The following is a 16974-nucleotide window of genomic DNA, read 5'->3' as shown; positions in this document are numbered from 1 at the left end:
TGCCCACCAGAGCTGAGCTTAAGCGAAGGGGCGGGGGGGGGGGAGAAAAGGGGGAGGTGGGGGAGTTGGTCGGGGCGGGGAATTCCTCTTGCTTCTTACGTCTGACTGTCAAGACCCGACAGACGCCGCTGACACGAGATAAAGTTAAAGGCGATCGGCGCGGCTGGGGGCAGAACCCAGCCCGACTGAGATGAAAAGCAACTCCCAGCAGCAGCAGCCGAGCTGAGGGCCAGGAGGCGGCGTTGGGGGAGACCAGCCTCTTGCAAAACAACGTAGGGGAAAGGAAAAAAAAAAAAACAACAACAACAAACACCCCCACCAAATCCAGGGGGCTTCTCTGCTCTGCACCCGAGCCCGGACAGCGGCCCCGTCCCTCCGCCTCTGGCTCAGCCTTGCCGCGGGGCTCGGATTTAGGGGCAGGGTGGAGGGGTCACTTGCGTTTGTTTATCCGAAGGGGGTACAGGCCCCTGGTGGAAAGACCCCCTGCAGCTAGAGAGAGAGGGAGAGAGGGGGGCAAATAACAACCCCCAGCAGCGCGGCCTGGGTGGGGGGGGAGGGCTGAGCGGGGGGGGGGCCCGAGCTGGTTTGGGGACGCCGCTGTCGATGACTGCAGAGGTGCCGCAGGCTCCTTCCTCTCAGCCCCCTCCTCCCGCGGCGCTCGGCGGCTGCATCCTCCTGTCCTCGGCGCTGGAGAAGCCGCAGCAGCAGCCGGGCTCGGCCATGGAGTCCGCCTCCAGCGCCGCCGGCAGCACCCCCGCGGGCGGCGGCGGCGGCGGCGGCGGCAAAGCCAAGAAGAGCAACGCCGGGATCCGGCGGCCGGAGAAGCCCCCTTACTCCTACATCGCCCTGATCGTCATGGCCATCCAGAGCTCGCCGTCCAAGCGCCTGACGCTGAGCGAGATCTACCAGTTCCTGCAGAGCCGCTTCCCCTTCTTCCGCGGCTCCTACCAGGGCTGGAAGAACTCGGTGCGCCACAACCTCTCGCTCAACGAGTGCTTCATCAAGCTGCCCAAGGGGCTGGGCCGCCCGGGCAAGGGCCACTACTGGACCATCGACCCGGCCAGCGAGTTCATGTTCGAGGAAGGCTCCTTCCGCAGGAGACCCCGCGGCTTCAGGAGGAAGTGCCAAGCCCTCAAGCCCATGTACAGCATGATGAACAGCCTGGGCTTCAACCACCTCTCCCCGGAGGGCTACAGCTTCCAGGGCTCGGCGGCCGGGGGCCTCTCCTGCGGCCCCAGCAGCCTGGCCCTGGACGCGGGCCTGGGCATGATGAACGGGCACTTGCCCAGCAACGTGGACAGCATGGGGCTGGCGGGACACTCCGTGCCCCACCTGCCTGCCAACGGCGGGCACTCCTACATGGGCAGCTGCACCGGCTCCTCCGGGGGCGACTACCCGCACCACGAGAGCTCCGTGCCGGCCTCCCCGCTGCTGGCCAGCGGCGGGGTGATGGAGCCCCACTCGGTCTACTCCAGCTCGGCCTCGCCGTGGGCCCCTTCGGCCTCCGCCGCCTTGAACAGCGGGGCGCCCTACATCAAGCAGCAGTCCCTGTCCCCCTGCAACCCCGCGGCCAACCCGCTCTCCTCCGGCCTCTCCGCGCACTCGCTGGACCAGTCCTACCTGCACCAGAACAGCCACAACGCTGCAGAGCTGCAAGGTAACCGGGGAGGTTGGGGGCCGGTGCCCGGTGGCCTGGGGAGAGCGCGGGGGGGGGGCCTTCCCAGGTGTGCACTGCTGAGGAGCAGGTCATAGAGCACGCGTGCAACGTAGGTGCAACATCCATGCAAGTGATCTCACGCGGGCCATGCAATAGATCCTGTCCGCATCCATGCAAGTGACCTTTACGAACACTTCCTGCAAGGACTTGCATGTTCAGGCAAACACACACACGCACACACACACACGCACACGCACGGGCATGCACGCGCGCACACTTCAACATATACCCACGCATGTAGAGGCGTGGGGGCCCTGCCTATCCCTCTTTTCTGCCACGGCTGTTGTGTAGGTTTCGTGACCCCATTTTCGCGGCCTTTAGGAAAAAGATTTTAAATCTGTCATGTCTCAATGTGAAATTAGGCAGATAAATACAATGGTGTGTGAGTGCGTTTGTGTGTGCGTGTGTGATATTTTAATTATCCATCTTTCTGATTTCAAATGCCATTTAGGAATTCAGGCCCCAAATCTGATATCGCTCCTTCCACCTTTTTCAGGGCACTCTGGTTTGCATTGGATTCCTCCAATTTGGGGATATTTCTCTGCAGTCTCTTCGCAGCCTGTGTAACAAACAACAGTAAATAATTGCTGGCTTGGTACATTAACGATCGCTTCCTACCTCTGCAAAGCGGATCGGTAGAGCGGACTAGCTATACCCACACCGAAGCAGTCCCATTAGAGCCGTGAAATGCCGTCGATTTTGCAAACAGAGCGAACTCTGCAATAGCTTAGGGCAGAATTTGGCTAGGGACAGGGTGTCCCGATAGATGGCCCCGAAGTAAAGTAAGGGGAGTTCTGTAACCCGCCTTAGATTAGACTCTTCCCAGCCAGGGAATTCCCTTGCCAGGGTGAATTAAACCAACGCACCTACTCCCCTGGTGCTGGGGAGCCCAGCTATTATTTGCAGGGAGGGAAATATCCCGCGAGGTGCGTTCGGTGGATTTCACCTGGGGAAGGAGATGCGGTTTCTAGAAGCCAGGAGATGTTGTGGCCAGGGGCAGATTCACTCCCGGAGCGGGCTTGCTTCAAGGAAACACGCCAGTGGCGAGGGGTTAGGGCAGCGGTCGGCAGGAGCAGCAAGCTGCGGGAAGAGGTTATTTCGGGCCCAGCAGCCTGCGGCTCTGCTGGGGGATTCCCTTTGCCTGCGGTGGGGACAGCCCCACGGTGCGCTGTGTTTGCACCGTCCCATCCCAGGGGACCTAGGGTGAAATCCTGGCTCCATTGCAGGCCGTGGGGGTTTGTCCAGAGGCCAGGAATTCACTCCTGGCATGCCTGGCGTTGAAACCAATTCCGCCGGGCTTTCTTTTTCCGGGCATGTTTTTCTGCGCGGAGGTTGGTGCTTTCGTGTCCCGTGTGCAATTTCGTGCTAGGCCCTGTGCTAGTGAGAAGGTGACTGTGGGACCCGGAGAGGGGGGACATGTTCTGATATATTTTAACCGGATCTGAATTAATCGATTAGATCGGGCAATCATAGTGTCGAACCAAAAATGAATCCAGATCTCTGGATCAACTCTGACCACAGTGGCAATTTTGTTCGATCGGGTCCTTGTATCTATACGCTGTAGACAGACGATGAACTGGATTTTGGCCAGTGGCTCGCTCGATCATCTTTTCTTCTGGAGTATCAGGGCTCGCAGAATAGAAACGAAGCGATCGCAAAGCAAGAAAGTTTTAAAACTGCAACACAGAGCTGCTGTTTTTCAATAGGGCTAAAGGCAGGGTTTCTCCGTGGCCTGACTTCTGTGTTGAAACCTGACAATTTATTTCAGCAGCTTTTTAAAAACTGGCTACCTCTTTCCTTCCTCTTCCTCTCGCCATTTTAATCGAGTGCTATTTGGGAGAACTGAATTTTTAACACATCTCCTGGGGGGCTGTTGGGAGCCCATCTGGGCTTTGAAATGCGGGCCTGCTGGAGAACCGTACAGTCCGGCGTGTAAACAGAGTCCCATAAAATAAGGGTGAACAGGAATAGCGGCCATGAAATACTGCGGTGTCCCTCTGCGTTTGCCACCCCTTGGCAAATATCCTTTCCCACCTATCCGTCCATGGCAGGTGGACCGCTCAGCTCCTCATGTAAACATACTGTTAAAGGAACTAAACTGCAGCGCCTGAAGTAATCCAGATTAATAATTTCAGATCAGATGCGAAATATAATTGGAATAGAGCGGATGAATCATTTCAGATTCGCTGCAAAATTCCATTGGACTAGTCCGGATTGATAATTCGAAATTGACTGCAAATTGTAATTTATTCCGAATCGGAGAGACACACTAAGGGGGTTTAAATGTAATATTTTAAATACCAAGCGTGTAACAATGAAACGTTTCCTTCTAACAGATCTTTGTTAACCAAACCCAAGTCCTCCCATGTTGGTGCCAGAGTTGATTGATTTTATGCTGGAAAAAACGAATAATTCGGAAGGCTGTCGGCACCCTTGCGCTTACTAGTATTATTATCCTTGTTTACATTGCCGTGGTTTGCTTAAATATAACATTGCTTTGCTTTTGATGTCACTGGGGGAAATCTCTTGAAAGTTTCACTTTGATTTCGATGGGAGTTCCGCTTAAAAATCTCGAGCTCTCGGGGCTTCCTTGCAGTTGACCCCCACGTTCGCTGACTCTTGTTCTTTTTGTTGTCAGCGCTCAGGAGTGGTGGGAGCAGGGAGGGGTAAGAAGTCAAAGCCCAGTAGGTCCCATTGGAAACCCAGGGGCCTTTCCCTCCCCCGCTGACTCCCGCGGAAGGAGCATCAGGCCCGCAATCTGTACATCAAGGACGCAGAATGTAAACACACATCTTAGAAATGCTTCTGCTTCCTTAGCCGGCCAGGAAATATACCGCCCCATCCTGCAATTCGCATTCGGGCAAAACTCCCATTAAAGTCAATGGGAATTTCCTCTGAGTAAGGACTGCAGACATTGAAGCTATGACAGCACCTGTTTGTGCGCAACAACTCCCCCCCCCCCCGGGATGATAAAGCCACACTGGCGAGTTCCCTTCCGTGCAGTGAAAACCCTCCTCCCAAATGCCCCCCGAGCACGGGTTGATGGTAGAGAACCCCCAAGCCTCTCTATAGCATTACTGCTCTAGCCACTTGCTAAAGCTTCATTTTAATTCTGACCCCCGATTTCTTCCAGGAATCCCGCGGTATCATTCCCAGTCTCCAAGCATGTGTGACAGAAAAGAATTCGTCTTCTCTTTCAACGCAATGGCCTCTTCCTCGATGCATTCAGCAGGGAGTGGATCTTACTATCATCAGCAAGTGACATACCAAGACATCAAGCCCTGTGTTATGTGATACCAGGCAAAGAAGCCAACTTTTGGGGACACCCCCCCAATCATGACACAAAGAAAACTTTCTATGTGGAAGGGACCTCCCAAAAGACCCTCTGTGCTAAAGGGACATCCAAATAACTAGACTGATTTTACTCTGGAGGTATATAAGCCATCCGCAGAAGCCTGGCGTTTGGGAACATTTTGAAACGAATTAACACTAAGCTAAAGAAGCAGGGATGCAAGGTGCCTTTTTGGAAAGGGTAAAGTGAACACGGGGTGCTGTCTCTTTCCTTCGTTTGTAGCATCGCTCGGGGGCTGTGATCTGACTAAGTTTCCAAGAATCACGTGTCTGTTTCATTACTAAAACAAGCTCTTATTTTTTATTGATGGGGTGGGGAAAAAATCCAAAATTGCTTTTTTAAAAACAAAACAAAACCCATGAGTGTTAAAAAAACAAAACAAACAAACAAAAAAACCCCCCACAACCACCCGGAAACAATGACATGAAAGCGATTGGGAAGGGTTTGCTTGGACCAGAACTCTAGCCACAATGAGCTTTAAAAGGAGAATGGAAATCGTTTGGAAATGACGGTCTGGTTGAGATGTGTCACTGAAGGGTTAAGGAATTGCTTGGAATCTTCTTCAGAACACAGATGGGATTTCTGGCCATGGGCTCTTCCAACCCCTCACTGCCTTAAAAAAAAGAAAAAAGAAAAGAAAAAAAAAAGAAAAAAGAAAACAACTCCTCTATGTTCCTGTGTTCTTCCCTATCAGCTCTTTACTGGGCGCGGGGGGTGGGGGTTGGGGGGGGGGAGCTTTCCTGCACCATCCAAGTCAATGGGTGTGTGGTTATTGACTTCCCTGACAGCAGACTCGAACTCCACATGCCCTCTTTTCACGTGATTGTGCATTTGTAGCCTATTCTCCAAATTCTGCAGTATATTTTGTAGTCCCCCTCTCCCTGTTGGGTTAGGGATGTGTGAATCAGCGCTATACACTAAGGACTAAACACGGGCTCCCGAGGAAGTGTGTGTGTGTGGGGTGGGGGGGGGGGGGTGTTGGAGTCTCAATAAGAGCAACAAAACAAGACAAAAACCCTCCCATTTGCTTTATCCTAGTCTCCATTCTATCCCCTGCTTTAGAGAAGTACTTTTGTTTGTTTGTTTGTTTGTTTGTTTTTGCCTGCAACCCCGCATTAGGTAAACTCTCCCAAAGGGAGTTAGTTATTTGCCTGCCTAATACTGCAGGACCAGACCCTATGCAGAGAGAATAAGGCACTTTGAAAAAAACAATTAGCCAGGCTCATCGTGTTATTTATTCTACATTTTTTTTTTGCTAATAATGGAGACACCAGTAGCCTCAGTTGATCAGTATTAAAGTGGTGTAACTTTGTTGGCAATATTTGCCATATAGATTTTTTTTTAGCTATCCATTGTACATTTTTTTAAATGTCTGATCTGCCTGTAAAGACAATCCGCCCTGTGTTTTATATAAATATATATATAATGAAGGATTATTTCCTCCTCCCGCCCCTATATTTTGGCCCGCCTTTGTACAGTTCGGTGGCACCTATTTTAATGTTCTTCTGCACTGTATTAAATGGTAATTATGATCTGTTGCCCCCTTTGTGTACGTTTGTCCTTTAAAAAAAAACCGAACCCCAAATAAAACATGTATGTTATTTGTACATGGTCTTCACAATTGTATGAACAGCAAATAAAATATCATGCGGTGTAATACTTGGTAAGAGTCTGCGACACCTCTATGGGGGACCTAGGGCCCCCGATCCAAAGTCGATGGGACTCTTTCTATTGGCAGCATTAGGCTTTGGATCAGCCCATAGAGGGCCCAACTGTGCATTATTTGGTTCCCCAATTCCTTTTGCGGTGCCAATGCGATGGTAGGGTGAGCAAAAACGGCATAATGGGACCCTATATTTGCAACGAGATCTTCCCCCTCTTCAAATGGCCATAGCTCCTATCCCTGCAGTTCAGGATAATTTATTGGAATATCTTCACGGGTTGTTGTTTTTTTTTTAACAATTTCACATTTCAGTGCAAACTTGCAAGGAGCTTCTGTTGTTCTTGGCTTCTGCTTCCAAGAAGTCCTTTTATCCCAGTCTAAATTCAATCCCCTTGTTTTAAAGAAATCTTTAAAATAATAATAGTAATAATTTTAAAAATACCCGGAGGCGATTTTTGCAAGGAGAATATGATTTTTGACAGGCTTTGGGTTTTTTTGGTCGAAGGAATTTCGTGCTGTTGAAGATAAATATAATTTAAGGCTTCCTTTCTCCCCATTAGACAGTGGGATTTTTATCTGCCAGCACTGCAGTCTGCTTTTCCTATTATAAGGAACTAAAATGGTGCGTTTTTAAAACATATGTTGGGATTAGCTGAAGCTAATGGAGGAGCGAAATAGCTCGATATATTTCATGGACAGAGGTGTCCTAAATCAAACGTTCTGTTTTTCTTGCTTAGGACCAGCTCCACAACCAACTGACTTAAAGGGGTTGGGATCAAGCCCTTAATGAATTACTTGAAACTAACTAGCTTTACTTTTATAACACTTCTTTTCCTCTTTGGTCTGATCTCTGGATCCACCGCAGTTTCATTCGCTCTTGCGATCCACATCTTCCGAAACTGGTTCTTTTCAAACTTGACATTTTGGACGCGGGGGGTAATTTATTTGGGGCTCGGTTACACAGAAATTATCGATAAACGCAATTAATGGCACAAGCTGCTGTCTCTAAAGAGAAGGCAGACTGGTAAAGCCAGGGACTCTTGTCTCTTTTTGGTAATTCGGGGTGAATTCAATAAAGCGACATTCACTTGATCCGAAGGGGCTTTTATTTCACAGTAAAGACCAAGTAAACCCCCTTTCTCTCCCTTCCCCCGCATTAGAAATAACAGAATGAAATGCAAAAAGAAGTAGTGGAGAAATAAAGAGAAAAATCAGATCAATAGGCAGAGAAAACGCCTCAAAAACAAAATACTCAGCACGACTCTCCACCATCACCCCCCCCCCCAAAAAAACTTACCCTCAAACCCAGCAATAGCAAAACAAACAGCAAAACAGCCACTGCTCAGGAAACTTGCAGATTTATTGCCCGAAGGAATAAACACTAAACAGCAGTAAAAGGCGAGAGCTTCTGCGTTGCAACCGCGCTAGCAAAAGTCTGTTTGCTCTGCATCCCCACCTCCCTGTTTCTTTTCCTCTCTGCTTTGGGGTGCATGGCTCGTTGTGTCGTCTCATTAACGTTTTGCATTGTTCTTTCCTCCTGCTGCTAGTGAGACTTGCAGGCATTTTTATAAACTGTAAATTACCAAGCGTTTTATGCTGCTTTTTTGGGGGGGGGGAGACACTAACAGAACTAAAAGACCCTCCCCACCCCGCACACACACTCTCTTGAATCCGCTGTGTTAAAAGCACCAAGCGCCCTAAAGGCCTTGGCTACGTGATTTCGAAAACAACCTAAAGAATTGTCTGCAACAGGCCAGATTTTTCAGTTTCAGGAAAGCTCAGGGTGGGACCGGACGGGCTTGAAGCTAGCCGGTTAGAAAGCAGCGCTGCTGTCGCTTTCCCCCTCTCCTTAGCCAGGGAATCAGTGTAGGTGTTTGCAGGATAATTCGGAGGTAAATAAAAGCGGTTTACCTTTTGCTTCTCAATTCCCTAATAAACCGGTCTTATCTACCGATGTATAGGGCACATAGGTCGCTAGATCTTATATATCTGAGTGTGATGTTATCAATCCAATCATACAGAGAATCAGCCCAATCATTTTACGCTCTCGAAAGATTTTGCTCCCATAACTTGCAACCCACGCTTCAAAGGTCTCCCCTGCCTCACCGAAGCCCGGCTTCGCTGTGAGGGGCCCCGATGCTGAGCAGGGTCAGTGGGAAGGAATTGGACCCGCACCAGCCTTAACCTTCCCAGCGGATCCGCTTGGCCCTGCGGTTGGGGACGATGCTGACTGCAAGTGTCGTCCCAGCACCGGCCCGCCCATAGGCAGGGACACGGCGGCAGGCTAACCCTGCTACCTTCGCAGCTGTAGCTATTAAATCCACCCCCACCCCACCGGGGGACCAGGGGCTGAGCGGCCACCTGAAGGATCTCGTTGCAGGGACAAAGCAGCCCAGTGTCAGAGATCCACCCTAACCGGGCTGCATGTGTGGCTGTGCTGGGGGGAGGGAGGGGGAGGAATCGAGCTGAATCTAACACGAGTTTACACATCTTAATCGAAACTAATAGCTCATATTAAACACCAGGGCTCGGTGGAGGATAACACCAAGGGCTGAGATCTCTTCCTCGTCTATTTACAACCCCACCCAGCATTGTGGAAGCCAGAAATTATATCTCTAGGCATGTACCTATGTATAGGATGCCTGTAGTTCTCGCTAAATAGCGAGAGAGCAGGGGAAAGCTAGAGCAGCAATAGATATAGACAGCCATTCTCCATAGGTCAATAGCTATATAAGTAGATTAGCAGTATATAGTTACCTACATTACTACTTCTGTATAAATATAAGTATCTATATGGAGCTGTAATTCATTTATCTCTCTCTTTGTAGGTATAAATATAGTATGTACATTAGAGGATATAGTTCATATACCTCTTAGGCAGAAACTAGAAGTATATACATGTATTTGGAAATAGATCTGTCAATTAATCTGTGGATAGATAGATAAAGAAAGAGAGAGAGCGTGTTTCTGCATTAGAGATATATGTATTATTATCTTCAACTTTCTGCAGTAAAGAAAGAGGGAATGCAGAAAGTAGAGGCTATAATACACAGACCTCTAATGCAGAAAGTAGAGATGTATAGAACAGTCTACACAGGTAGGCATCACTCTGTCGCATACACCTAGAGTCAGGGAGAAAAAAATAACAACCCCGGAGGCTGCTATATCTCTGGGCCAGCCCCTTCTCTTGTGTGAGTTCCTCTGGTTGATCATTATCATCAAGGCAAGCTTTTACTGTGCCCTTTATGGGACTTATTTGGACACATATGATTCTGATGTTATCAATCCAGTTATACAGAGAATAAGAGTACACACACACATACACACACACACATGCATAATATTTATTCACAGATCTACCCTCAGGCATAGCTTTAATATCTGCATACCTTAGATCTCTATAGTCTATTTTAAACTGCTGCTAAAATCCACAAAGATTCAGAAGAAATCTCAGCCCTAAATAGATACAGCTATTTATTGATGGCATTTCCCTTAGTAGCCCTGCTAGAACTGGGCCATGTAACATAGAATCTAGGGTCAGGGATTTTGCTTCCGAAGCAAATATCTTTACCAGGTGCGTCCGAGATAAAAGTCCTGAGGTTAGAAGTTCAAACGCCACCAAGTGGTTCTTTTCCTTGAAGTCTCCTTATCTTCTGCAAGATTCATTTTCAGTCTTCAGCTTCATTTCAGGCTTGCCTTTTGTGTATACAATAAATCCCTGGAAAGTCTGGTCTGAGGGTGGGGTGGAGGGAGAGAGAACGCACCTTGCAGGCTGCAGGCCGCGTCTCCCAGAGGCCTGAAGTCCATTCGACAGGAAAGTTCTGCACAGTTAATTTTTTTTTTTAAACCTGGAAAAACAGAACCACCACATACCATGGACGCCACATATTCCTCAAGCCAGTGAGCGCAGTCTAAACAGACAGGCAGCACTCCATCTCATATACCTACAGCCAGGAACAAAAAGATAAACCCCTGGAGGCTGCTACATCTCTGGGCCCTTCCCCTGCATCAGGGCAGCCATTTCCCCTGTATGAGTTGCTCCAGAAGATAGTATCCAGGCAATCTTCTATTAACTATGCCCTTTATGGGCCCGATAGGTATGCACGCATGATCAACTGTGTCCAGATATGAGCAGACACCAAATGCACAAAGGCCCAGATCTATTTAGACTCAACGCCCACTGATTTCACTAGGAGCCTATATCAATACTTTTGAGGATCCAGGCCTAATTGCTTGGACATAGTCTCTGGGTCAGGCGTCTCCAAGGTAGTGGGAATCAGATGCCCTCAGGATGCCTGGCTGAGGGGCAAGGGTTTCCCCTTGCTATGTTCTTCACTCAGCAAAGGTCCTGCCTAATGAGTCTGTTTATAGCTCATTGAAGGTGAGGCCAGAACTTGGATGCCAAAAATATACTCTAGCAGGTCAGGCCCAGCTTTTCGCCTGTTGGGGATACACTTCTCCAGCTAAGCCCAGACCTGCGCAGCGGAGAAACAACTGGGGAATCACCACCCCCCTTAGCAAAAAGCAAGATCAGCCACCCCCTGGTTTTATAGAGGGGTTCAGTTTGAATAAGGGCATGTTCCCAGGGACGATGGAGCCAGAGTTAAACCTCTAGTGAAGCCAAGCGCCTATTAAACAGGGTTAGGAAAGAGGAGCAAAATGCCACCTTGACCTCAGGTTTTGGGCTGTTGCTCTGTATTTTAGGCCCCCCAGCCTTGTTGCATGGCCTCATGCCTCAATGAGCAAGTCTGATCACTGTATTTCAAGCCAGCCCTGGGCCTTGTAGGGCCCCTTGAAAAGGAGGGGGGCTGCGGCCTTTTGCAAATTAGGAAAATAAACCAGTGCATGATTTCAAAGGACGTGGTGGGACTTGGAGGGGTATGGCTTCCGGGTACGCCCCCCAAGAGAAAAGGGGCGCAGCAGAGCTAAAAGCGACTAGGGACTGTCCCTTTCTAGGAGCAGCAATACCCGGCGGCAACGCAAGGGTTACCTGGCGCAGAGGCCTTCCAGCAGAGCCCTTTAACACGGCGCTAGCGCCATCTGCCGTCCGCTCGGGGCGCGGTTCTTCAGGGCGAGGGCCCTGCGGGGAAGGAGCCACACGTGGCTGGGGCTGTCGGAGCGTGTTTCCCCCTCCGTCACACGGTCTCGCGAACACAGCTCCCCTCCTGGCACGAAAGCCCAGCACGCAACCCAGCCAAGAAGAACAGTAGACTAGGTGGTATAGTGGGGTTGGGGGGTGAGGGGGAAGCCTCCAGGAAGGTCCATTCAGCTACAAACCGTGGCTTTGTTTCAGTGGTGGCTGCTAGTCTTTCAGGCTGTGTCTACACAGCCCGCTTCAGCAGGGGTAGCAATATTACCAGGGCAGTTCCTGGGGTGTTAAATGTTTGTTCAGACTCCTATGCAGAGTTGTTGTAGCCCTGCTGGTCCCAGGGTATTAGAGAGACAAGGTGGGCAAAGGGAATATCTTTTATTGGACCAACTTCTGTTGGTGAGGGAGAAAGTTGGTCCAATAAAAGAGGTTGCCTCCCCCACCTGGTCTCTTCTCAGACTCGGCAGAGAAGTCAGCTCTTTGTGCATTCCCCCCCCCCCCCGCCCCATTTCCCCCAGCAATAATGCATTTTCATTAAAAGCAAAATGCTCTGCAAAAATCAGTTCAATTCTGATGATACTTTCAGTTTTTCCACAAAAAGAAAAGGAGTACTTGTGGCACCTTAGAGACTAACAAATTTATTAGAGCATAAGCTTTCGTGAGCTACAGCTCACTTGCTCTAATAAATTTGTTAGTCTCTAAGGTGCCACAAGTACTCCTTTTCTTTTTGCGAATACAGACTAACACGGCTGCTACTCTGAAACCAGTTTTTCCACACACACCCTACCCCCCAAAACCCCCCAAACCAAACCAAAATGAGACAAATGTTTCAATCCAAAACTAAACTGAGCAAAATGAATTGCATTTCTGGTGTCCAATAACCAGATATGTGTGTGCATGTTTCCTTTCATTTCAGATTTATCATTTAAACAAAAGCCCTTAAAATATGTGTGGAAAAAAAATCTCAAATGAAACTGGTTCATTTGAAATTTTTCACAGAAATAAAATTGGTTCTTTTTCACTGGCCCTAGTTTATATTCTGCCATTGTCACTACTAATGGAGCTACAATGCTGTTATCCATAGTGGGAAATTTTAGACAAGCGGTAAGTTTTTAAATAGCCTCGAAGAGACAAGCCTAAGTTCAATTTTCAGAAGTGATTTAGGTGCTTAGAAGCCTACATTTCATTGAACATCAATGACAGTTAGACTTCTGTTCCTTTTGAAAATGGCATTTTGGCTCCTAAGTCACACAGGCCCAGTTGTGAGCTGTAGCTCATGAAAGCTTATGCTAAATTTGTTAGTCTCTAAGGTGCCACAAGTACTCCTTTTCTTTTTGCGAATACAGACTAACACGGCTGCTACTCTGAAACCTGAAGGATACCAATGAAATCAATGAGAGTTAGGCACCTGAATACCTTTGAGGTGCTGGATGATAGATGCTTTTGAAAAATGTGGCCTGCTGTGGCTTTCTTCCATGCATATTTTTGTTGGCAAAAATGTCTGCTGAAAGAGAAGGTGCTACAAATGCTCAGGCAAATATGACCAGCAGAAATGTTTGCCCAGTCATGGTAAAAACTTTGTGGATTAGGGAGTCATCATCAGGGACAAGAAACAATAATATGTGCATTAGGTGACCATTCATACAGCACGGATAATGAATTATGAGTAGCAAATGCTCAGAGCATTAGTGGTGGTTAATAATGCATGCAATTGGTATATAATAATATTAGTGATGGTTAATAATTTGTTCACATAAACCATTCACTGGACAGACTTGAGGAATGAATAAATGACTAAAATTCAAATGCTTTTCACAATTTGTGATCAGAAGAAGAGGCCTTTATTTATTGGTTGATTATTTTAAAATTAACTGGCCACTCCAAATAGTTCACCCAGGTCTATAAGAAAGTATAAATGTCAGCATATTCTTCATTAGGGAGGCAGCTAATAGATTCATAGATTCATATATGTTAAGGTCAGAAGGGACCATTATGATCATTTAGTCTGACCTCCTGCACAATGCAGGCCACAGAATCCATTCCTGCGAGAAACCTCTAGCCTATGTCTGAGCTATTGAAATCATGGTTTAAAGACTTCAAGGAGCAGAGAATCCTCCAGCAAGTGACCTGTGCCCCATGCTACAGAGGGAGGCGAAAAACCCCCAGAACCTCTTCCAATCTGCCCTGGAAGAAAATTCCTTCCCAACCCCAAATATGGCGATCAGCTGAACCCTGAGCATATGGGCAAGATTCACCAGCCAGATACCCAGGAAAGAATTCTCTGTAGTAACTCAGATCCCACGCCATCTAACATCCCATTGGGACGATTTACCATGAATAGTTAAAGATCAATTAATTGCCAAAATCATGTTACCCCATCATACCATCTCCTCCATAAACTTATCGCGTTTAATCTTAAAGCCAGATAGGTCTTTTGCCCCGACTGCTTCCCTTGGAAGGCTATTCCAGAACTTCACTCCTCTGATAGTTAGAAACCTTCGTCTCATTTCAAGTCTAAACTTCCCGATGGCCAGTTTATATCCATTTGGTCTTGTGTCCACATTGGTACTGAGCCTAAATAATTCCTCTCCCTCTCTGGTATTTATCCCTCTGATATATTTATAGAGAGCAATCATATCTCCCCTCAACCTTCTTTTGGTTAGGCTAAACAAGCCAAGCTCCTTGAGTCTCCTTTCATAAGACAGGTTTTCCATTCCTCAGATCATCCTAGTAGCTCTTCTCTGTATCTGTTCCAGTTTGAATTCATCCTTCTTAATAATAAAGACTATTAGTATTATTTGTATTGTTGTCTCATGTAGTGGTCCCAATCAGGTTCAAGACCCCATTGGCCTGGACATTGTACCAACACACAACAAGTGACAATCCCAGCCCCAAGTTAGTTTTAACTTGATTTTGGAACAACACAGCATGGTTCTGAAAGAACTAGACACTGAAGGCTTGATTCTGATCTCATAGTTTCATAGGGTATGTCGACACTGCAATGTAAGCCCAGGGTTAGTAGAACTCAAGTTAGCAGATCCTGGGTTTGTTAAACTAGGGCTTGAGCATCTACTACACTCATTTGTAATCCCAGGTTAGGAATTGTTCAACCCTGGGGCTCCAGTGTCTACACTGCATTCTAAGGGCCCAAGTCCAACTACCCATATGCCATACTTCCTAGCGCCATTCCAAAATATGGCTTTGTTTGAAGTGCAGTGTGGGAAAACTTGATTGTTCACTGAACTTGATTATACATTATTCCATAATGGCCCATGGGATTATGGAATACTTTCGTGCTCTGGGAGTCTGTCAAGTCCAGTGGGGCTGCATCCACACTGCAGAGCAATAGGGCTTGAAACCTGGGTCCTGACTTGTCTGAGGCTCAGACCCTCCACCTAGAGAGTCCTAGGACCCTTGGTCCAAGTCCTGGGTTAGCAAGATATGTGTGTAGACAGAAGCTTAAGCTTAAAATGAGCTACATTGCAGTATAGACACACCCTAGAGATTTTAGTCCAAAAGGGACCATTAGAATAGCTACTCTCACCACCTGTATATCACAGGCCATTAAATTTCACCTAAATACCACTATGCTGAACCCAATCTTTCGTAAACCACTTTTACCACTGGTGTGACGTCATGGATGTCTATGGTCACCCCAATAGTTTCTTATTTATACCTTTGTCAATGAGATTAGAATTTGTCCCAGAGAATGCAGAAATAGATACAACCATATTTTATCAGAAGCTGAAATTTCATTGCACCACCTGGCTTCATTCTAATTACTGAAAAAATAAGCAAACATACCTGGGAAAGCAAGATGTCAAGGAGCCTGGGAAGTTTGGAAGGAACCTGTAGTGCCAGGAGTTCATGCGTAATAAGAATTGCTCCTACAATTGTATTTATGTATGCTTGTAAAGAAATGGCCCCATATATCAACTGCCTGAGTAATCACTTCCTGCAGCAGATGAAAACATTACTTTCTGGAGCCTAAACAGCACAAATTACTGGCAAGCCTCTGAAAATGTGATCCTCAATTTAAAATGTGAGAGTTAATCTCCTTTAAAAGATTAAGCTAATCATCCTAGCAGACTGTTCAAAATCACTGTGACGTGACAGCAAAGGATTTTTGAACATTAATGAACAGCAATACAGATGTTTTTGCAAGTTTGTTAGTGACTGCATCTTTTCTCTCGGGCTTTCTCATGCACCATTCTTAGAGAAGGCTGGCCTTTGCTGTACAGGTAAGGGATACCATAGTATCAATACTTGTGGTTCTCCAGCCGTGGTCAGCTGCTGGATGATGGTCTTCCATTTGGTCAAACTGGTAAGCAGAGCAGGGATCCTTGCAGCTAAGAGTAGCCCAGTTCAGTACTATTTTAGAGTTTCTAGAAGCTATTTGGACCATCTGAACTGTGTATCCTATGCAGCTACTCTTAGTCCGGCTTTGTTGCATGTTTCTTTGGAGAAAATTCAACTGCACTCAAATTTGCTGATGACTCAAGAATTGGCAGGGGGCACAAACACAGAGAAGGATAGAGCCAAGCTACCAAACGGCCTGGCAACATCACAGCTCTGGGGTTGCAGACAGTGAGGTGAGGTTTGAATCTATTCAGTGAAAAACGCTATACTTAGGAACAGGAAATAAAAGAGCTCAATATACAAAATGGAGGGAAGAAACCAAGCTACGGAAGCCAGCATATTGAAGTGAACTTATTACCCCCCGTCTCCTTAGAGCTCTCCTAATATTCCTTAGTAGTGTAACCAAGACTATAGTTTGAGCAGGAACACCTTGAGCTCCGGACTGAGCAGTTAGAATCAAAGTGCAAAAGCGCAAAGACCACAGCTCTAAAAATTTTTTGTGAACGGTTCACTGAAATGATGACGCTCTTACATTGATAAAGCCACTTTCATACCTGCTGGATTTCAAAGTATGTTGTGTAGGTTACCAATTGCACCAGCAAATTTCTTTGCCCATCCTTGAGGCACTGCCATCTGCAAGGCAGAATAGCATTACATGATCAGATAGGTCAGGATGAGAAGAATACTGTATGCAAAGAAAATGTAATAAGACCCAAATGGGAATCTGGTTAGAAGCCTGTAGATAAGCTCTTACCCTTATAAAGTGAGCCAGGTGCTTGATTTTTTTGACAGAA

The 16974-nt window shown here is 47.3% G+C and overlaps 1 protein-coding gene across 1 annotated transcript; it reads left to right on the top strand.

The window, feature by feature from the left end:
• Positions 1–100: 100 nt before the first annotated feature.
• On the top strand, positions 101–5732 carry FOXF1 (forkhead box F1). Its single transcript, XM_038368375.2, has 2 exons — positions 101–1657; positions 4851–5732. The coding sequence occupies exons 1-2, from the start codon at positions 604–606 to the stop codon at positions 5009–5011; spliced, it is 1215 nt and encodes a 404-aa protein (XP_038224303.1). The 5' UTR covers positions 101–603; the 3' UTR covers positions 5012–5732.
• The last annotated feature ends 11242 nt before the right edge of the window (positions 5733–16974 follow it).

Source organism: Dermochelys coriacea, chromosome 12 (assembly GCF_009764565.3).
Source record: "Dermochelys coriacea isolate rDerCor1 chromosome 12, rDerCor1.pri.v4, whole genome shotgun sequence".
NCBI lineage: Eukaryota > Metazoa > Chordata > Testudines > Dermochelyidae > Dermochelys > Dermochelys coriacea.
The sequence above is the reverse complement of the archived record's forward strand: the minus strand, read 5'-3'. Positions and strand labels throughout refer to the sequence as shown.

Bases quoted from the DNA above. Each gene is read 5' to 3' on its own strand.
- FOXF1 (XM_038368375.2), top strand. From the start codon at position 604: ATGACTGCAGAGGTGCCGCAGGCTCCTTCCTCTCAGCCCCCTCCTCCC. The intron at 1,658-4,850 runs GTAACCGGGGAG...GATTTCTTCCAG, and splicing joins CAACGCTGCAGAGCTGCAAG to GAATCCCGCGGTATCATTCC.